Source organism: Hyaena hyaena, unplaced genomic scaffold (genome assembly GCF_003009895.1).
Source record: "Hyaena hyaena isolate Hyena2069 unplaced genomic scaffold, ASM300989v1 scaffold_270, whole genome shotgun sequence".
NCBI lineage: Eukaryota > Metazoa > Chordata > Mammalia > Carnivora > Hyaenidae > Hyaena > Hyaena hyaena.
The window spans coordinates 700,096-722,630 of NW_024080901.1; the positions used below are offsets into that span (position 1 = coordinate 700,096).

Below are 22,535 nucleotides of genomic sequence, written 5' to 3' on the forward strand. Positions count from 1 at the left end.
CAGGAGTAACTGAGTACAGCAATCATAAAATATTCTGATAACATGCCTCATTAGCAACATCAGACTAGTTAAGAAAAATTATTATAAAGTCCACATAAATCTACCAGTGAATCTAACCTATTAGAGTCTGCCTGTACCATTTTATTTAGATATAGCAGCCATTTGGACTTTCGTAACCTCTTTAACATTACATTTTCCAAATCATATAATTCAACTCAGAAAATATTATAGTTATTCCTTGTGTATAAATAAAAATACTGTAGCCAAAAAAGTTTCTTCCAAGTGCCACCTTAAAGTTATTTCATATTTTATGTAAAGTAACCATGAAAGCAGATCAGAACTAACCAATTGCAGCTTTTAAATAAACAGCAAAACACTTTCCTCGGGGTTTCAGAAATTACCAAGAACAAAGCATTTGGCCTCAACTGTTGCTTCAATTTTCTATTTTCATTTTTTTCCCCTAACTCATCAGAAGTGTTTAGGCTTTCTCAGTTAGGTAAGGTCTGACCTAGTACAGCCAGAGCGTTTCATAAATTTCTTTCTTTCTGCAGATGCAAAAGGTATTTAAGAAACTTCCAGGACTCAAAGAAATCCATGTGCTAGGATTTAGGTAAGTAAGAGGATCCGACTCTTCTCAATTTTTAAATTACTTTTCCCCTGTCCTCTTTTAAAAGCAGTGTCATGAGGAATATAAGGTTCCTCTTCCCCCTGGTTGTTTAGCCCGGCCGAATCCTGAAAACTGAATACATTTCAGATAAAGGAGTTGCCTAATTAGAACATGACTCTAGGTGATTTTTTTTTTTTTTAATGTTTTTTTTTTTTATTTATTTCTAGGAGAGAGAGACAGCGTGAGCAGGGGAGGGTCAGAGAGAGAGGGAGTCACAGACTGACACAGGCTCCAGGCTCTGAGCTGGCAGTCAGCACAGAGCCCGACGCGGGGCTCGAACCCACGAACCGCGAGATCATGACCTAAGCGAAAGTCGGACGCTCAACCGACTAAGCCACCCAGGCGCCCCGACTCTAGGTGATTTTTTAAGCGGTAACACAGGAGCTGTGTTCCTTCCTTCCTCCCTTTGGAGTCAGAAACACTGCTCTCTGCAGAGAGCTCATCTGCTGTCCTTGGAAATGTTATTAACAAACCTCTTAGGAACACACCTCAGTGGAGACAGGTCAAAATAAGTAGCAATTAGTTACCTTGGTGTCTGATTGCCTGATTCCCTATCAAATGTTAAACATCATCATCGTTTAAACAAATCAGGCTGACCTACGGAATCAGGTGAAACTAATAAAAAGCAGTACCAGTGGGGGGGAGGGGGGAAGGGAGTTGAAGGAACAGGGTAGAAATGGACAGAGGTGGAAGCAAGTCTTCGCAGAATGTATGTTTTTTTAAATGTTTATTTATTTTTGAAAGATAGAGCATGAATAGGAGAGGGGCAGAGAGAGAGACAGAGTGTGAGTGGGGGAGGGGCAGAGAGAGAGGGAGAGAGAGAATCACAAACAGGATCCATACTGCCAGCACAGAGTTCCCACATCAGGCTCAATCCCATGAACCTCCAGATCATGACCTAAGCTGAAATCAAGAGTCAGAAGCTTAATCGACTGAGCTACCCAGATGCCCCGCATCTTTTTTCTAAGTTCTCATTCAAAACATCTACAGATGGAGTCATAATATGACATATTTTTTAATATGCCATAGGGTATATGTGAGCCCCGGCATGACAGAATGAGATTTCCCTCACCAAAGGGGATTTGTAAAGTGGGTAGAGAAAGCCTCCCCCAAAATACTTCCTGACCCCTTCACCCTCTGTTGTGTTAAAGCTAGAAGTTGCCCAGGGCAAGTCTACATGCTTATGAAGAATAGCTTCTGGGTGAGTTCTATGGATGTATTTCTCTCAAAGCTCTCAGGCCTCTCTGATTTGTGTGACTCCAGTGGAAGAAAATATTGAAAAGTGAAAGTTATAAAAGATGAAACCCTTAATGTGCACCAAAGCGGACTCATTTTTCCTTATTTCAAGATGCTGCTCCACAATATTCCATGTGAAATCAGATGGATTAGAGGGAAATGAAAGGTGATAGTGGAATATTCTGCATAAACGGCAAAGTCTTCTGGACAAACCACTGCAGCTAAAGAGCAGATGTTGCATTTAAAGCTGAGGGAAATGATAGGAACAGGCCTCTCGGTGAATGTTCAAATGGTCATTATGCCCTCCCTTCAAATAAATGAAAACCTAATAATAAAAGAAAAAATCTATTTCAGAAGAAAATGAAAGTATTAAGATGATGACATTTTGCAAGATAAAATTTTTAAAAATATATCTACTGAAGCTGCATCTTTCCCACGTGTTCATCTCCATTAGAATTTATTCTTACTCCCACCAAAGATGTGTATAAAGTAAATTTGATCATGTATTCCCAATGCTCTCCACTATGGAATGAATATTTAGTCTCCCAGAAAACAGTTGAACCCTGAATACTATAAAAGATATGCTTATGGAGGTGCCTGGGTGGCTCAGTCAGTTAAACATCTGACTTCGACTCAGGTCATGATCTCACGGTTCATGGGTTCGAGCCCTACGTCAGGCTCTGTGCTGACAGCTCAGAGCCTGAAGCCTGTTTCAGATTCTGTGTCTCCCTCTCTCTCTGACCCTCCTCCACGCTCTCGCTCTCTCTCTCTCTCTCTCTCTCACAAATAAATAAAATGTTTTAAAAAATTTAAAAGATATGCTTATGAGTATGGCAAGCTTTTAATCATAACTACCAATGCTCAAAGTGTTGTAAAGTAAACTTAGAATGTAAGAAATTGCTTCCTCATGGAGCCAGATCCCCTAAAACCCTTTGAGTATCCTGGTACTGTCTTTATTTCAGCTCATTTGTACAAAACCTGATCTATAATTTCATAAGTACTTTTTTTTTTATCAGTGACCTCATTTGATTCTCCCAGACACAACTGGGAAGTTATGAGGACATCTATGATTAACACAATTCTAAGGATGAACAGAAAAAGATCAGCTTTAAATATTGCTTTATCTCACGGTGCCTGGATGGCTCAGTCAGTCAGGTCATGATCTCACAGTTGGTGGGTTCCAGCCCCGCATCGGGCTCTGTGCTGACAGCTCAGAGTCTGGAGCCTGCTTTCAGATTCTATGTCTCCCTCTTTCTCTGCCCCTACCCCACTCATGCTCTGTCTCTCTCTGTCTTTCAAAATAATAAAGTTGTTTAAAAATTTTAAATATTGCTTTATTTCTTAAAGCAATATGGGAAACTATTAACAATCATTTTAATCTAGTAGGAGGGTAGACTCTTTCAAAGGCTAGTTCACAATTGTACATAGCAACTTTATTTGTAATAGCAACAGTAAGAAATAATCCAAATATCCATGAACAGAGCAATAGATACACAAATCATGGAATATTATTACCATAGACTACTAAATAGAGGAGGCAACTATTAGAATATACAAGAATATGGGTTCGTCTCAGAATAACTATGTTGAGTGAAAGAAGCCAGAAAAAATATATTATGATTCCATTTCTATGTGGCTCTAGAACATGCAAATTAATCTACAATGACAGAAAGATCAGTAGTTGCTTGGGGAGGGTGAGGCAGAAAAGATGGGAGGGAAGGATTTCAGAGGGGCATGAGTAAACCTTTGGGAGGGATTAATTTGATTGTGGTAATGGTTTCACAGGTGTATAATATCAAACTTACCAAATTGTATACCATCATCATGTGCACTTTGTTCGTGACAATTATATTTCAATGCAAAATTTTTTTAAAAAATGGACAGGACTAGGCGCTTGGCTCAGGGAGCCCTTCTCGAAACTACAAGCCACTGCTGAAAGGAAGCAAGCAGCAGGCCCCACAGAGAAGCCCCAGTTAGGAAGTCATAGATCCTCTTATGCTTCCACAGAAAGGAAAGTCATAGCAGTCTCTTTCAGTCATATTTTACCAAGGGACGAAAGTTCAATGAATTCATACTCCAGGCAGAGAAAGCAGTAACACAAATCCCTTCACATGTAGAGAATGTCTTTGTCAACAAACACCACCTGAAATGGAAAATGAGAAAACTGAATATAGCTTCTAAACTAAATTCACATATACATCCAGAGGAGTCCAAAATATATTTGTCAGTTTGATGACCACAGTTTGATGAGCAAGTAGTGAGTGGTATGGCCAGTGAGTCCAGACTTGAAGTCAAGCAGGACAGGGTTTGGATCCCAGCTCTGCCACCTTCCAATGGATAACTTTCCCTCTCTGTGTGTGTTCCTTTTTTGTAAAATGGGGATTGTGTTGTTGGAAAGATTAAATGAGGCTGCATATAAACTGCCTGGCTCAGACCACCCACTCGGTAAACAGGTGTTTATTTTTCTTGCAACCTGTACCATGATGAATTGTACCATTCCCACAAGGCTTACTGATTAAAGCAATTTGAAAAACAATCAGTCAACAAAACACCAGTTCCAGTGTCCAGTCTCAGATTAATTACCTTCAGGATTAAATTAATCATTTAATGCTATTCACGCGATGAGAAATCCATTTATAAAATACTTTCTTAAAAAACTTCCTGGCACCAGCACTACCCAAAATGTAAGACGTATAGGATATATTTGTGGCCTCTTTGGGAAGAATATGAAGAAATCAAAGAGTTTACAAAGACCAAAAGTACATACCGTTTGAACTAAGGCTGAAATCCTAATCAGAAACATCCCATAATGCTGTTTATTTCCTGAGATTCATGTGACTCCTAAAATTCCATCCAAATTCTGATGGCAGTTTAATGTGTTTCCTTCAAAGCTCTGGGCAAGCATGGAAGACAATGGATAGAAATCTGTGTGTGTGCGTGTGTGTGTGTGTGTGTGTGTGTGTAAAAGAGAGAGAGAGAGAGAGATGAAATGATTCAATGGATATCTTAATAAATTTTATAAAAATTCTTTCTCCCTTGCATGTTCCCATTGCTCCTGGTGAAATGAAGACCAAAGAAAGGAAAAGATGGGTAATTTGGACTTTTCTAATATTTTGAAATATAGTGCCTTTTCCCCCACAGATTTATATACTGATCTTTTATAGGTAATTTTTACATATAAAACCTGGGATAAGCCCATGGCTTTTTATTAGTGTCTTATTTAAATGGGAGTAATTGCTGTAAACAATAAAAGAGAAAAGTTCTACAGAGGTATCGCTAATGAAATATGTATACAGAATTTTGTGATGCTTGAGTTACATGTCTGCCTTTACACATGTTTATTGTTTACTAATTTCTTCTCTACTTTAAACATAGATTCACTTCTATATTTAATTTTATCTCCATGTGTTGTATTGTTTTTCTTAAAGAGACACTGATTTGTATGAGCTTGAGATCCCACAGACTCTGAATCTATTGCTGATTTATGTCTTCATTTGCTGATGTTAAAATTTAACCATGCTTAAATAATAAATTAGTAAATAAGTAAGTAATTATGCAATTACTTTGTAGTAAAAACAAATTCTTAAGTCAAAATTATTATGAGATAAGTATGTAAACATGATTTGATCAGTGAAAGTGTATCCTGTAAAATTCAAAATCTAATTAGAAAAACATAAAAATACCTTTCTCTGAGGCAAGCGTGTTTTAACAATTTCTTAAATGTCATTTGTGATGGGTAATTGTCTGTCTGAATGCACACTTGTACAAGCAGCCAACCTAAGTCTGGAATAAAGCAGAGAAACTAATTTGCTTCTTGGTTCCAAGGTCAGTTTGAATTGGGACAGAGCCCATGATACCGTGGGGAGCTCAGTAATAAGAATCTAGCTTTGGCTCCTATAATTGACTAGTGTAGATTCTAACTGATTGTGTGTCCCAAAGAACTGCCAAGAGTACACATTATCAGTTCCTGTGGCCTTTCAAACACTTTTGCATCCTTTTGTGTGGATTTATGGCATAAATTGAAAGGTAAAACCTGATCCTAGAGGACAGAGCTACAGAGAATCTTACTTCATTTTTATATGCAAAAGGCATTAAATCAATAAATATGATAATAAATATACTTAATCATATAGTACTTCCCTTTCTCTTTTTTCACACCTTTCTTCCAAGATGTTATCTCAAAAGCAGCTTGAGGGAAAAGATTATGTTTAATTTAGAAATTTGTTCTTTAATTAAAAAATACTCTTGAAAGAAGCAGAGGAGAAATAACCTTAAAATTGAAGTTTTGACTTGGTTACAATATTACAATGTATAGAATACTGTCCCATTTCTATATCCTATGCTGCTGTTTCACAGACCTTCCTGAAGAAGGTTATTTGTAGAAAAAAAGACAATTCATCCTTCCTGCTGATTAGCACTGCATGACTTTGCTTATAAGACCACTAAAACTACTGGTCAACAATAGCAACTCTTGACAATTAATACTTTTTCATAAGGAATAAAGTGAAAATCCATGATCACTTGATTCAGTTAGTAGCCCCTCTTCAATCTGGCGTTCTAAGGACTAAAATATAAGTCAATTGTTCTTCCACATTTCAAATTTCTAATAAACATTTAAACTAGTTTTGAAGTGGGATATTCTTTAAAAGCCCATCAGCAAAAAGGATGAAGCTGTCTTGAACCTTTATTAGCAACACAGTGACTGTCTTTATAAGGCATGTAACAATGGATCTGGGTAGAATGTGTCCTCTGCTGTCTACAGTTCAAGCTCCATTGAGATGCGACTTATGGCCACCTTTAAGAGAGACAGTGCAGAAGCTAAAAGTACAGCAAGTGACCTCCTTTCTTTTGATTCCAACAAAATTGAGAGTGAAGGAGTCGCTCATGGAATGACGGAGGAAGACAAGCAACCAGAAATCTATCTCACAGCTTCAGACCTCAAAAAGCTAATCAGCAGAGCACTAGAGGAAGATAAATCCTTGGATGTGGAAACAATTCAGTTCACTGATGGTCAGTAGGCAGTTTCATAGTTCTGGATTTATCCTCATTTTGACAGAGACACTAAGAGGTGTAGAATGTCTCAGGGTCACCTTATTTTACCTTGGGCCTTATAGAGTCAATCATCTGTGTGACAGGCACATCACATACGGTATCATTTCTCTTTCCTCACTCCAAACTGTGTCTCATTGGATGAGCCTTTGGTGCTACACCACATCAAAAATAGGTCTAAGAGAAGCCCAGAGTTTCAGTTCACTAGTTCAGCCACAGTCATGCAAGGAGTCCAGGTAGAAAGAAGCAAGCATGGACAGCTCTGTTCCATTGGCACAACCCAGATTCCTACACCCAGTAAATTGGCTGAGTCCCAGAAGGAAATGGATGCCACATTATTAGAATAGAATAGGATAACATGATGAGAATTTGATAGAGGGACTGTTTATAAAGCCTTGCCCAAGACACAAAGGAATAGGACAGTTCCCTGGGACCAAAAGTAGCAAAGCTCCATTACCACCTCTCGGCATGAAGGATTTGCCTAATAGTCTAAGCCATCCCAAAGCCAGAGAGCAAAAAACCATTGATACAGTCCACATAAGTCAACATTCTAGGGCAGTGAGTAGCAGGGAGAGGAGAGAAGAGTGGATCTAAGAAGGTCAGGAAGATCATCAGGCACACTCAGCATTCTCAGAGGGTATCTGGAAGGACCCAGGAGCCTAGAACTCCTCACTAAGCCCAGCATTCTTGGTATAATAGAGTGACACTAGAAATGATGCCATTTTAGTATGATATGGCATGAAACTGGCATTCTCTGCCAGTTCTATTTCTCTGGTTTAGACAGTCAAACTCAACACTGGAAAACATCAAAAGGTCTCTTGGGACAACATGCAGGGCAAGGGAATCTCCTTGGCAAGAAAATGGGGGGCTTCAGACTCATCTCAGAGACCATTTGGTACTCTGGTTTATCTCTGTTCAAACTTCTGAGATGCTCTGAGAATCAGGCTTTAAGGTAGAAGTAGAACTCTGGAAATGGCCCTTGGTTCCAGCATTTATTCTAGCTATTTCTTTCTTTGTTAGCTTAATTATATCTTCATCCCCACTGGCCTAGCCAATCAACCTGCTTGCTTGATCCAAATCTATACAATAAAACTAAACATCCTAAAAGTCCATTTAAATAACTGTTCTTATCACATAAACTTACAAAATGAAACCCCCTCTGCATTTGTCTTTCAATTTATTATTCAGATCAGTGACCATTAGTGTATGTGATGCTCATTTCTGAATGATTTGCTATACCACTCCTTAAAAACTGATTATTGCCACAAACCTTGTGATTTTTCACCTGCAGAATTTTTGGGGTCATTGTCAAGTTCTGATCCCGACTTCCAGTCGGTGCTGCCCACACTCCTTGCCGATATCACAAAGGTAAGTGAGTTTGTTCTTCAAATAGGAACAAAGCCTTCCACAGGGAAAAAAATCCACTTAAAGACTGAACAGAACAAAATCTCCTTTGCCATGCTAATTTCAGTTTTTTTCTGTATGTTACAGGCAGTAGTTGGTTGCCACTTTTATTTTCTGTGTTAATAGGATACAACTTACATTTCAAATACCCAGAAATTCAAAATTCTCTTCAATGTAGTTAGATCTTTGTTTCAATTAGTGTCAGGATTTGGTGTTTTAATAAAACAAACACATGTTCATGAACTGAAAAGAATACTTAAACAAGAATATATAATTTAATTTTGACTTTCAGAAATAAATATAAACATAAGTTTACTTTATAAGTTTGTTCTTATAAGGCCTTATCTTAAGGTCTTATCTATGTTTACTTGTGAGGGTTTCACAAGTATAATGTCTTCAAAGGTAAAAATAATAAATTCTGTAATAACTTTTGTATTTCATTTAAAGCTATGTCCATTTAATTTATGCCAAAAGTTATCAGTGGAGTATTGATAAATGGAAGTGCTGACTAAGCCCTATTCCCTCTTTAAATGAAGGAATTCATAAATTTAAACATGATGGGCAATTCATCATATTTCAGCTATTAGTTAACCCTACCTAGGCAGATTCAGTTAGTCAAGAAGGCAACTGATCATATTTTAACACTGTATCAATGCATGTTTTCCTTTCTATATCACATCCTATATCAGAATCCATAGTAGGTTCAAATCAATTATAAAATGATTTGCTTATATTTAAATGAAGGGAAAAATAGAGTGTAGTCTTCCCACATACAGGGAAATGTCACTTCTCAACATCTGTCTTTCTAAATTTATTCTTTAGGATGCTACTTTGAGTCCAAAACTTCCTGTTGATCAATCCAGGCTTGAGGCAGTGGATAGAACAGGACACAGTACACCTGGTGAGTTGTTGTTTTTTTTTTTGTTTTTTTACCACAAAGTCTATGTTAGCTAACAACTTCCTCTTTGAGGAATCCATCTATGACACTTCCTCCAAGACTAGTGATCAAGTCATCCTTGACCCAGGACAAGGTTTCCTCACACCAGCGTTTCCAGCAGAAGAGCAATCCATTTAACCTCTTCTGTCAGTGTCCTTCCCTCAGCTCTAGGTAGGCCCTGGGCCTGCAAAGAGCACTGACACCACTTTCCTGATAGATCTGGTGAAAGAAACTGAAGTAAAAGCAGTACCAAATGCTACCCACACAGACTAGCCATATCTGTGAGGCTTCAAAACTAAAAATTCACCAGGTCAAGGTGGATCATAAGACAGAAGTCCATAGCAAGGGGCTATGGCAACGGTTGATTGGGCTTTTACAATCAATATATGTCCTCTCTTCACCACATACGGCCTGACCATTTACACCGTCTGTTCTTCTATGTGGTTTCTTTCATGCCAGTTCGCTCATATGTAATTGATAAGTAAGGATGTCAGTAAACATTGAAATCCTCTTGGTTCACTTTTGAATTCCAAAAATGTTTATTTTTGAGACAATAGAGTTAAGCTTTATCACAGTTAAAGAAAAATTTTTAGCAATTTATGAAGACCTTAAGAAAAAAAAATGAAAATTCTGCAGCAGAGTCTTCTTTAGTGCAAGAAGGTGCTGATATAGTGGCTTAGGAACCCTTATGTTTTCCGCTTTATACGGCTCTATGTTGAAACTGTAGGTAAAAATGTCTTTAAGGAAACATGAACCCCAGGTTATAAGGTTGATGAGGATGCACTGTGGTTCTAAGTGCAAATGACGGTGAAGATTTGTTATTGTTTATATTTTTAAATTTTTTCTATTTAAAAATTTTTTTATTCAAGTATAATTAACAAGTTAGTCTCAGGTGTACAGTATAATGATCCAACAGTTCTATATACTTCTCAGTGCTCAATAATATAAGTGTACTCTTAATCTGCTCTATTTCACCCATCCCCCCAAGCACCTACCATCTGGCAACCTATAGTTTTTTCTCTGTGCTTAAGAGTCTGGTTTTTTTGTTAGTCTCCTTTTTCCTTTGTTCATTTGTTGTTTCTTATGTTCCACATATAAGCTAAATCATGTGGTATTTGTCTTGCTCTTATTTATTTAACTTAGCGTTATACCCTCTAGGTCCATATATGTTAGTGCAAATGGCAAGATTTCATTCTTTTTTATGACTGAGTAATATTCCATTGTATATATCTCCTTTATACATTCATCTATCCAAGGATAGTTGGGTTGTTTCCATATCTTGGCTATTGTAAATAATGCTGCAATAATCATGGGGGTACATATATCTTTTCAAATTCTTGAAATTTTCATTTTCTTTTGGTAAATACCCAATAGTGTAACTACTGGATCATATGGTAATTTTATTTTTAATTTTTTGAGGAAACTTTATACTGTTTTCCACATAGCTGAATAAGTTTACATTCCTACCAAAAGAGTATGACGGTTACTTTTTTTCCACATCCCTGCCAATACTTATTAATGCTTGTGTTTTTTATTTTAGCCATCCTGACAAGTAGTCAGGTGGTATCTCATGGTGGTTTTAATTTGCATTTCCCTGATGAGTAGTGATATTGAGCATCCTGTCTTGTATCTATTAGCCACCTGTATGTTTTCTTTGGAAAAATGCCTATTCAGGTCCTCTGCCCATTTTTTAATTGGATTATTTGCTTTTTGGTGTTGAGTTGTATAAGCCTTTATATATGTTAGTTATTAACCCCCTATCAGATCTATCATTTACATATATCTTCCCCATTTGGTGGGCTACCTTTTTGTTTTGTTGATGGTTTCCTTCATTGTGCAAAAGCTTTTTATTTTGGTATAGTCCTAGTAGTTTAATTTTGCTTTTGCTTTTGTTTCCCTTGCCAGAGGAGACTTATCGGAAAAAATGTTTCTATAGCTGATGTCAAATTATTATATTATGACTGATGTTTTTAATAGGATTGTTACTGTTTTAGTTAGGACTCTCTTTACAAAATTCTACAGGTTTTGAGTGATCTACCTCAATCTTATTTTCCTAATAAACATGCCATGTGTAATTAGTATGAAATTTTGTGAAATACAAGGTTTTTCACAAATACATATATGGCATGCAAGAAGAAGCACCCATACAGATTGTATTTGGCTTACATGATTACCAGTGAATAAGTGTTAACTGCATGATCCAATTACTTATTGCTGCATTATAAACGATCCCCAAAGTTTGTGGCTTAAAACAGTAATCATTTATTTTGCTCATAAATCTGAAATGTGGGCAGGGATCTGCTGGGACAACCCTTCTGGGCCCCATTTGTGTCAACTAAAGTATCTCAAGCTAACGGGTATTGAACATCTTTTTCCAAGTTGGTTCACTCACATGACTGGCCAATCAGTACTCAATCACAGCTCTTGGCTGGTTGGTGGGGCGTGGAGTGGGACTCATTTTTTCTCTATGTAGGCCTCTTCAACAGGGCTGCTTGGACATCCTTAAGGCTTGGCAGCATGGGTTCAAAGACTCAATATTGCAAGAGGCAGAAGGTAGAAGCTGCCAATCTCTTGCCTACTCAGAATCAGTGTCACTGCATTCAATTCTAATGGCTAGACAGCCATAGAGCTCATCTCCATTCAGGAAGAGGGAGCATAGACCTTATCTGTTGATGGGAGAAGTTTCAAAAACCTTATGGCCATTTATTAACAACTGCAATCCATATCAACCACTATTTTGACTTTCAAATTATTTAAAAGTTGGTTGTGTAAGACAAAACAAACCTTTTTGTTTGTGATAGTAAATGCTCACTGGATTCCTTTCTTTCATTGTGATATCATAAAACCTTATTAAAGATCAGCATTTCAGGTAGATTAATAAAAATGACACTGTATGATGAGTGTGTTATTGTATTTGCAAAATTGCTTTACTGTTCTCATTATATTTATATATTCCTTCCACTCATGATTATAGTTTAGAACACGAAAGTGGGAAGGAATCTTAGACATAATCTAGTTCAGCTACTGTGCTTTGTGGATAAGAAAGTCAAGACTAGAAATGCGAGGTGCTTGCTCAAGGTCACACTATAGCTGGTCGCAAAGCCAGAACTGTCAGTCAGGGTTTGTCTGCCTACTAAATTATGTTTGGCTTAAGTACCCCTCATTAAAAAAAATATTCCCTCAAATTTGCTTTGCCTTTCAACCAGAGCTTCTTTTCTCTCAATGTCACTACACTGCCAGTTTTTTTTTTTTTTTAAAGTTTCACCAAAGTTTCACCTCTAACCACACATTACAGGGACACAACTTCCACAAAAATCATTGATGGCTTCCTAATTAATCAATTTAGCAGCCTCATTTCCATCTTTAATTTACTTGATATTTCTGGCAAGGACTTCTGTTGACCACTCCCTTCCTAAAACTTTTTCTTCATTTGGCTTCCACAAAATGATTTCTTGGTTCTTCTCATATTTTCTGATTCCTCCTCCTCAACCTCCTGCACTGTGGCTTATTATTAGAATTTTTTACACATGGGGAGGGGCAGAGAGAGAGAGAGAGAGAAAGAGAGAGAGAGAGAGAGAGAGAGAATCCCAAGCAGACCCCATGCTGTCAGCACAGAGCCAGACATGGGGCTTGATCTCATGAACCCATGAGATTATGACTGAGCCAAAATCAAGAGCCAGACAATCAACTAAGGGGTGCCTGGGTGGCTCAGTCGGTTAAGCATCCGACTTCAGCTCAGGTCATGATCTCATGGTTCATGGGTTTGAGGCCCCCCGTCGGGCTCTGTGCTGACAGCTAGCTCAGAGACTGGAGCCTCCTTCGGATTCTGTGTCTCCCTCTCTCTCTGAGCCTCCCCCACATGCTCTGTCTCTCTTGTCTCTCAAGAATGAATAAACGTTAAAAAAATTTTTTTTAATTATGGAAGAAAAGATAAAGCAAAAAAAACCCCCAAAACTCAGAAAACTCTTTTGGAGTAATAAAACAATTTTGGATGGTGTTTTGTACAACATTGTGAATTTACAAATTCATGATTACTGAATTGTTCACTTTAAAATTTTATGTTATTTTTCTTTTTTCTTTAAACGTGTATTCATTTTTGAGAGACAAAAAGAGATAGAGTGTGAGTGGGGGAGGGGCAGCAAGAGGGAGACACAGAATCAGAAACAGGCTCTAGACTCTGAGCTGTCAGCACAGAGCCCAAGGTGGAACTTGAACTCACAGAAGATGAGATCATGACCTGAGTTGAAGTCAGACGCTGAACCAACTGATCCACCCATGCGTCCCCAAAATTTTATGTTTTTTTCACCTCAATAATTTTTTCTTAAATAGTTTATTATCAAGTTGGTTTTCATATAACACCCAGTGCTCATCCCAACAAGTGCCCTCCCCCATTGCCCATCACCCCCCTTCCCCTCTTCCCCACCCCGATCAGCCCTCAGTTTGTTCTCAGCATTCAAGAGTCTCTTATGGTTTGCCTCCCTCTCTCTCCCCAACTATTTTCCCCCTTCTTCTCCCCCGTGGTTCTCCGTTAAGTCCTCCTAATCCTCCTATACGTGCAAACATATGGTATCTGTCTTTCTCTGCCTGACTTATTTCACTCAGCATAACACCCTCAAGTTCCATCCATGTTGCTACACATGGCCAGATTTCATTCTTTCTCACTGCCATGTAGTATTCCATCGTATAGATAAACCACATCTTCTTTATCCATTCATCAGTTGATGGACACTTAGGCTCTTTCCATGTTTTGGCTATTGTTGAGAGTGCTGCTATGAACATTGGGGTCCATGTGCCCCTATGCATCAGCACTCCTATATCGCTTGAGTAATTTCCTAGCAGTGCTATTGCTGAGTCATAGGGGGGTTCTATTGTTAATTTTTTGAGGAACCCCCACACTGTTTTCCAGAGGGGCTGCATGAGTTTACATTCCTACCAGCAGTATAGGAGGTTTCCCATTTCTCCACATCCTCGTCAGCATCTATAGTCTCCTGATTTGTTCATTTTAGCCACTCTGACCGGTGTGAGGTGGTATCTCAGTGTGGTTTTGATTTGTTATTTCCCTGATGATGTTCACCTCAATAATTTAAAAAAAATCAGATGACTCTGTAAGGAAAATTGTATACAAAATAACCATTAAAGTTCTATAAGTTTGCTTTGGATAGCGCACGAATTTGCCTCTGAGTTTCTTAGCACTTCTTTCACTGGAGATGCATAATGAATTCCAAAGCTCAGTTCATTACAGCAGTTCTATGAGGGGCTAGGTGCTGATAGTCTGCCTTAATTCAAGGATTGATTTTAGAGTATCTAGAGGAATAAATGTGCTGCATAACTTTTAGTCAATGTCCCATAAATAAAAATTATATCTCATAACTCAGCTTTTGGTTAGTATTGAGCAAGAAGCACTTCATTTGCTGACATGGGCCTAGAGTGCAAATATTCTATGTTGCCAATTAAAGGCAGACCCATATGCTTTCATAATCAGCTCAGCTGGGGAGAGAAATGCCATGCCTTAGTGAAAAATGAAGACTCTCACTAAGAAGTATCCTGATAAAAAGGCATTTCACTTATATACACAGAAATGGGGAGGGGGTGGGAGATGAGCACCGTAGACAAGACCAAAGCTTCCCTCCCTCATAAGGCAGTTCTGAGTCTTTTCCATGCATGTAAAGTGACAACTAGGACTCCAAAATTCTGAACCATGGTATTACTGAGATAATTTTAGCTTGGAAAATTTTTAAGGTTAATGTCACCAAACGCCCACCAAGCCATTAAAATCTCAATAAAACACTCATAGAAATCTCTCAGTTTAAGCAGTTTGATTCAGTAGTTAATCCCTTGAGATAAAGTACTTGCAAAATATGCCTCTAGAGCACTAAATGAATTGTTATCTTCTATAAAATTCTGAGATCTTTTATTATTAACATATTTTAGGGTAGTTGATCCTAAGCCATTTTTTCTTACAGAGCCAATTAAGTGTTAAGATCACTCCAATTTCATAAAAATGAGAGTGTAAAGTATCAGAGAAGCTCAATATCCTGTCTTCTTCATAACATGCATCCAACTTGTTCAAAAATTTTATTGGGGCACCTGGGTGGCTCAGTTGTTTAATTGTCTGACTTTGGCTCGGGTCATGATCTCACAGTTCATGGGTTCAAGCCCTGCATCTAGCTCTGTGCTGACAGGTTAGAGCCTGAAGCCTGCTTCAGATTCTGTGTCTCCCTCTCTTTCTCTGCCCCTCTCTTGCTGTGCCCCTTCTTTCTCTCTCTCAAAAATAAATAAACATTTAAAATAAATTTATCAACATATTTTAAGTTTATTTATTTTTTGAGAGAGACAGAGAGAGTGCCAGCAGGGAAGGGGCAAAGAGAGAGGGAGTGAGAGAGAATCCTAAGCACACTCCGCGATGTCAGCACAGAGCCCAATGTGGGCCTCAAACCCATAAAACTGTGAGATCATGACCTGAGGTGAAATTAAGAGTCAGATGCTTAACCGACTGAGACACCCAGGCACCCCAATTTCATAACCTTTTTGTGGTTTGGTGTGGTTTCATTTGTTTTAGATGTGTGTAGGCAGCATTGCTTTTTTCATTTCACTCATTAGAATGATCATCTGGTCTATCTCTCCGGTGTTCTCTCTCCCAAGTTACACTATTCTCATTTGCTGGACATTCCATTTAAGTTGTAAGCCAGATCCCTTAATAAATTGCAATATTTTAAATGCTGAAGAAACAAACTTCAGGCAGAGCTATTCTGCTATTGGACATTGTTTTGTCTTATATTCCACTGTATTAGTCTGGATTCTCCAGAGGAATATAATCAATAGGAGATTTATATCAATATCTATATCTGATTAATATCAGGAATTCACTCATGCGGTTATGGAGGCTAAGAAGTCCCAAGATGTACAGTGAGCAAGCTGGAGACCCAGGGGAGCCAATGGCATGAGGTCCAGGCTGAGTTGAAGTCCAGAGGCAGGAAAACCAGTGCCCCAGCTCAAACACAGTCCAGCAAAGAAGAGAATTCTCCCTTACTTAGCCTTTTGTCCCTGTTCAGACCTCCCACTGAGTAGATGAGACCCGTATTAGGGAGGGCAATCTGCTTTACTCCATCTACGTGTTCAAATGTTAATTGCATCCAGCAATGTCCTCACAAACATACCCAGAATAATCTATAACCAAATATCTAGGCACCCCATGGCCCAGTCAAGTTGATACATAAAATTGGCTATCGCATCCCATCTAGGTAATAACATAAAATCATCACACATTTGTAAATTTTCTTAATCTCACACTCAGCATTTGACTCCTTTGTCAGCAGTCAGTGGAATGAGCTAAACTGAATGAACTCAACAGAGAACACAGCTGCTAATGTTCCACGAGGTTAAGGATTCGGTCTGTCTCTACTTTTTGCAGTATCATCAGTGTCTGGCCAGGTGCTTGGCACATACTAGGCAAGTGATTAATATATGTTGATTGAAGGAATAAATGAATGAATTTGTATCATAGTGCCTCCATGGAAGTCAGAATCGATAGGAATAATTTGATTATTTCCCTTTTTGCCCTACCTACTAAGAAGCTCCGAGAGAGCCAATTCAATGACCCAAAAACAGTAGTCTGCTGTCTATTCTGTTCACACCACCTGCCACTGCCAAAATATGCCCTCCATATTCATGCTTTTGTGACTTTGCACAAATTATTTTCTCTCATGCCTATAATTCCCTTCCATTCTTTTAGCCTGATGATCTCCTACTCATGCTTTAAGTTCCAGCTAATATGCCACCTCTTCTGTAAAGCTTTCCCAACTGCTCCCTGAAAAGACTCATAATTACCATCTGTTCCCTGACTCCATAATGAAAAAGTATATATAGTGCCATCAAACATTTACCACTCGGTATTGAAATTACATCTATGCATGTGTGATATCCCTCCAAGACTGAATTCCTGAAATGAAAGAACATGTTTAAGAAAAGAATCCTGGGGCACCTGAGTGGGGGCTCAGTTAGTTGTGCTACTGACTCTTGATTTTGGCTCAGGTCATGATCTCATGGTTCCTGAGTTCAAGCCCTACATTAGGCTCCATGCTGACAGTGTGGAGCCTGCTTGGGATTCTCTCTCATTCCCTCTCTCTCCGCCCCTCCCCTGCTTCTCTCTCTGTCTCTCTCTCTCTCTCCCCCCCTCCTCTTCCTCTCAAAATAAATGAATAAACTTTTTAAAAAATCCTGCACAGAACACAGTGTCTGGTGCATGATTGGGGTTTCATAACTATGCATTATTGTTGTTGAGCCTAATGAACCTATCTATCACTCTTTTTAGACTGTAAACTCCTAGAAGATATGCCCCACTCTGCGTCAGTCCTCACACAGCTCAAGACAACCTGACATGTAAGGTGATGCAAGGTGATAGTCCTCCCAGAGAAATACTTTTATCAAAATAAGAGTCCTGAAGAACTTTAAACAGCCCCACCACATATGATATATTAACTACCACACTGATTAATGTGTAGGTATGAAGTGAAAGAAATATGTAAGCCAAAAACTTTTCATATCCTAACTCTTAATCGTAAAAGCCTGGCAAAGATGTTATTTAAATCGTTCCCCTTGAGGATGAAAAGATATTAGTAAGACTTGGAAAGATTTCTAAGAAAAACTCAGCTGAACTTTAAACCACTGTGGTCAATATTTTTGCCTTTTCTTCCTTGTATGTGTAAATTGAAGATCAAACAGTAAGTTTCCGTAATAGGAATATGCTGCTGATAAAAATTATTCAGAGGGATCCAGGAGGAAAATGCCATCTGAAGGAAGGACGGAATAGCCAGTCAGCATTACTCTTTGTCCATGAATGCAATCTTCACAGTTCCCGGGGAAAGATCAACAGTGAACTGAAGTCCTTCCAACTCTCAAATCTGGTCATTCTAGACTTAACCTAGATGGCAAGTGAGATAGCACTGTCCTTCAAAACTTAAGTTTGGGAAATTCAGTGCCCTAAATTCGGCAATTCCCTGACTTTGTGCCCTCTGTGGATTTCACATTACCCCCGTGCTGCACCACGCTGGTCAGCCCTCTATTCTCTCAAAACTCCCTCAGTGACCATTCCTTTTCCAGGCTCTTCCCAACTCCCTCATCAAATTATGAATCTATTGCTTTGTGCAGAACAGTAGTCTGTTTAATCTCTTTCTAACATTTTACTGAACTGAGACCACATGTTTCTAAGATCAATTTTGCCAGTCCTGCAAGAGCAAAAACAGGCAGAAGCAGCTGTCATTAGAAATTGCATCTTTTCGGGCTCTTGGGGGCTCAGTCGGTTTTGCATCCGACTTTGGCTCAGGTCACGATCTCATGATTTGTGAGTTTGGTTCATGAGTCTAAGCCCCACATCAGGCTTGCTGCAGTCAGCGCAGAGCCCTCTTCTGATCCTCTGTCCCTCTCTCTCTCTTTGCCCTGCCCCACCTCTCTCTGTCTCAAAAATAAATAAAACATTTAAAAAATTTTTCATCTTTCCCTTCCTTCCACCCTTGCAGTCATCACTTGAACATACTCACTCACATATTCAGAGGATGCGTACCAAGCAGTGTTCAGTAACTCTCAGCAACTTCATCTCATCTTCCTGCTACCATTTCTACTTCTACTTTCTACTTCTTTCCTCCTTCCTCAGGGGAGCTCTCTTTTTCCTCCATAGCACTTAAATTCATTCTCATGTTTTACCTCATTTAGCACTGGTACACACTGGTTTTTTTTCCCCAAGGCTCCATATAGATTCCCTGCATATCTTTAGATGAGAGACTGGCCCATCACAGATGAGCTGCAGGGGCACTATAGGCTACAGATCCAAGCCAACTCTTCATGTGCCAGTAAACCAGAGTGAAAAGATTTCAACAAGTCCACCTAGTTAGTAGTGGCTCTCTGGGAGGCTGTGCTTATTTTATTCATTTAACAAGTATTTATGTTGTGTTTATTAGGTACAGGGGATAAAATGGTAGATAAAGGTTACACTCCATGACTGTCATGGCTTGAGTCTCCCACAAAACAGATCCTGAGATGAGGATTTGAATATAAGGAGGTGTTTTGGAGATGATCCTAGGAAACCCAGTAAAGGAACAGGGAAGTAAAATAAGAAAGGGAGGGGCGCCTGGGTGGCTCAGTCGGTTAAGGGTCCGACTTAGGCTCAGGTCATAATCTCCCTGTTTGTGGGTTCACATCGGGCTCTGTGCTGGCAGCTCAGAGCCTGGAGCCTGTTCGGATTCTGTGTGTCCCTCTCTCTCTGCCTCTTTCCCACTCATGCTCTGTCTCTCTCTGTCTCAAAATTTATAAAAAAAATTTTTTAATAAAAAAGTAAAAGAAGAAAGGGAAGGAAACCAATATAGGCAATTAGCCCTATGACCACTGGAGCTCATCAGTGGTGTGCTGGTAAATTTTTAATAACCATTCCTGAAAAAGGGGGGCAGGGATATATATGCATACAAAAATTTATTACAAAATTTGGCTGATACAAAAGATACTATGTAGAGGTGCCTGGGTGGTTCAGTCGGTTGTGTCCAACTCTTTGGCTCAGGTCATGATCACACGGTTCATGAGATTGAGCCCCATGTCGAGGTCTGTGTGCCCACAGCGAGGAGGTTACTTGGAATTCTCTCTCTCTCCCTCTCTCTCTCTCTTTGTCCCTCCCTCACTCATCCTGTGTGCATTCTCTCTGTCTTTCAAAATAAATTAATCAACTTAAAAAAATGAAGGATGCACAATTTATAAGTTATACACACACACACACACACACACACACACACACAAACACATGTTATTATCAGTGCTACGGAGCCAAGTGATTTTCCCAAGAAAATAATATTTAAAAAGAGATCTGAATGACAGCAAGACAAAAACAAAACTTGGGGAGGGCTGGTTTTGGGCTGAGGGGAGCAGGTGAAGCTAGAAGTAGCATGACAAATTGAAGGAAAGCCAAGCCAACGTAGCTAGAGCACAAGGAGTTGGAGAGAGTTAGAAAACAGCAAAGCTTGAAAAACGCAGAGCTTTATAAGCCCTGTTAATAATCATTAAAGGGTTGTAAGCAAAAGAAGGATACATCAAATTTGAGTTTAAATAGATCTTACTGCATTGTGGAGAATTGGCTGGAGGTGGGAAAAAGCAAGCAATCAGTTAGAAGAGTCTTAACAACAATCTGGGCTAGAAATGTTGATAGCTTGGACTTGGGTGATAGAAGGGAAGATGAACAAAAGTAAATTGATTGAGTGATATTTAAGTGGTAAAACCATTATGAAGAATTCTGAAGCCATGAATAGGTTCAGCAAGAAAGCCTGACCTGATTAATGAGCAGTGTCTGCTACAGGCTCATCAGTGGGAAGTGGTTATGTATGTGTCTGCAGTGTCTGTGAGGAGGCTAGTGAACTCTCAGGTGTCCAAATATTTCCTTCCTGTTACCACTTTATGGTCACGGGACTAGTGAGCACATCCTTAGATATGCCAACCTTTGCTGGTTCTCAGATCCTTGACGTGGTCACTTTTATCACTTCCATCCATTTTTGTTGGCTTACATTTACATAAAGAGGAAGATTGATAACTATCCATTATTGGCAATTCTTTTGGTCAATCTGTCAAGTATTTTACAGAGACAATAGAAGGCCAATAAATATAGGAAACTGTGCTGCATAAATAAGTGAATATAATGATTCATAGAGACTTAGGAATTCTCTTTATGACCTGCTTTAGGAAACTATTTCCGGGATTACTTTGTTTTTTTAAATTTTTTTGTTTGTTTTATTTATTTTTGAGACAGTGACAGAGCACGAGTGGGGGAGGGGCAGAGAAAGAGAGAGACACAGAATCTGAAGCAGGCTCCAGGCTCTGAGCTGGCAGCACAGAGCCCAGCGTGGGGCTGGAACCCACCAACCGCCAGATTATGACCTGAGCGAAAGTCAGACACTTAACCGACTGAGCCTCCCAGGTGCCCCCCAATTACTTGAAATCTATAGAGCTAGTAGCATCTATGTGGACTTGATCCGCGTATCTATCCCACTTTAAAGGTTTCATTCCAACAACCATGTGGATTTTGTTTGTTTAATTTCAGTTTTTGGTATCTGTCGTATTCACTTTTGGTTTAGCATCTGCCGTGTCACTTCTCGTTTCTTGGAGTGGCCACTAGCGTCCTGCAGTTGTATGTGTACTTCACTTGGTGTAGCTGCAATGCCAGGAACGCACCAGTGCTGGAAAACCAGCATGCAGCAGCTCTTGGCTCAGCAAGGAGTGTGCCCCGCACGATGGAGCACCACGGCCCCTTCACAGATTATCTGGATGCAGTCTTGTTTCTGTTTCCTTTCGCACCTGGTGGCACTGAAACAATGAGAACAAACTTGTTGAGCCCTGGTCCCTGGATAATCCTTCAGTAGAAAACAGCTCTAATGACTAGGAGAATGTCTCTGCATAAATAAGCCCTGAAATGAATTTCAAAATGAAGCCATTATGACAACTTTAACAGAAATTTTAACTTAAAAACCTATCACTCCATTATTACATGTGGACAATAGAGAAAGTTTTCAGGAAGGAAAGTAAGACAAAAAGAAATTAAGGTGACAATGCACGGGGAAAATATTTTAGGAAATGCATCACCATCGATAGCACCATGCTATCATTAGGATAAGAATGCACGGCCACATATGTCTGCAATGTTTCCAAGACCTAGATTTAGGGGTAAATTAAGATTTCATGTTGAACAACTCTTAATTACAGCAGTACCAGGACTTCAGCATGGTTGTCCAATAAGCAGAGAGAATAGCTCTGAAGAAGATTAAGTTCACACTAGATGACAGTGCACTTTACATTATTTTCTTTTTGTTTTGAATGGTTTATATATTTTTTGAGGGAGAGAGAGCTTGTGAGCGCATGTGCAAGAGGGGGAGGGGAAGAGAGAAAGGGGGACAGAGGATCCAAAGTGAGCTCTGTGCTGACAGGCTGATAGCAACGAGCCTGATGTAGGTTTAGAGCTCACCAACTACGAGATCATGACCCCAGCCAGAGTCAACCACTCAACCAACTGAACCACACACGTGCCCCTCCATTATTTTCTTTATGCAAGACCTACATATATGAAATAGGAACAGTGTAAGAGTTTACGTATGACGTATAAAGACTACTTAAAATGTTTTTCTGGATGAAGCTTATGTGTATAACTGTCTTAGATCACAAGAGAAGAAAATCAGTGAGAAGCAGAAGCGTCAAAGGAGGCACATACCCCAAAGGGAG

The 22,535-nt window shown here is 39.2% G+C and overlaps 1 protein-coding gene across 1 annotated transcript in view; it reads left to right on the forward strand.

Moving 5' to 3' along the window:
* IMPG1 (interphotoreceptor matrix proteoglycan 1) overlaps positions 1 to 22,535 on the forward strand; it is a 170,071-nt gene that overhangs the window by 87,760 nt on the left and 59,776 nt on the right. The window contains exons 10-14 of the mRNA XM_039245788.1: positions 552 to 610; positions 4,973 to 4,993; positions 6,666 to 6,913; positions 8,244 to 8,320; positions 9,179 to 9,257. Of these exons, the coding sequence (XP_039101719.1) occupies positions 552 to 610; positions 4,973 to 4,993; positions 6,666 to 6,913; positions 8,244 to 8,320; positions 9,179 to 9,257 (484 nt within the window). The remainder of the gene's footprint in view (positions 1 to 551; positions 611 to 4,972; positions 4,994 to 6,665; positions 6,914 to 8,243; positions 8,321 to 9,178; positions 9,258 to 22,535) is intronic.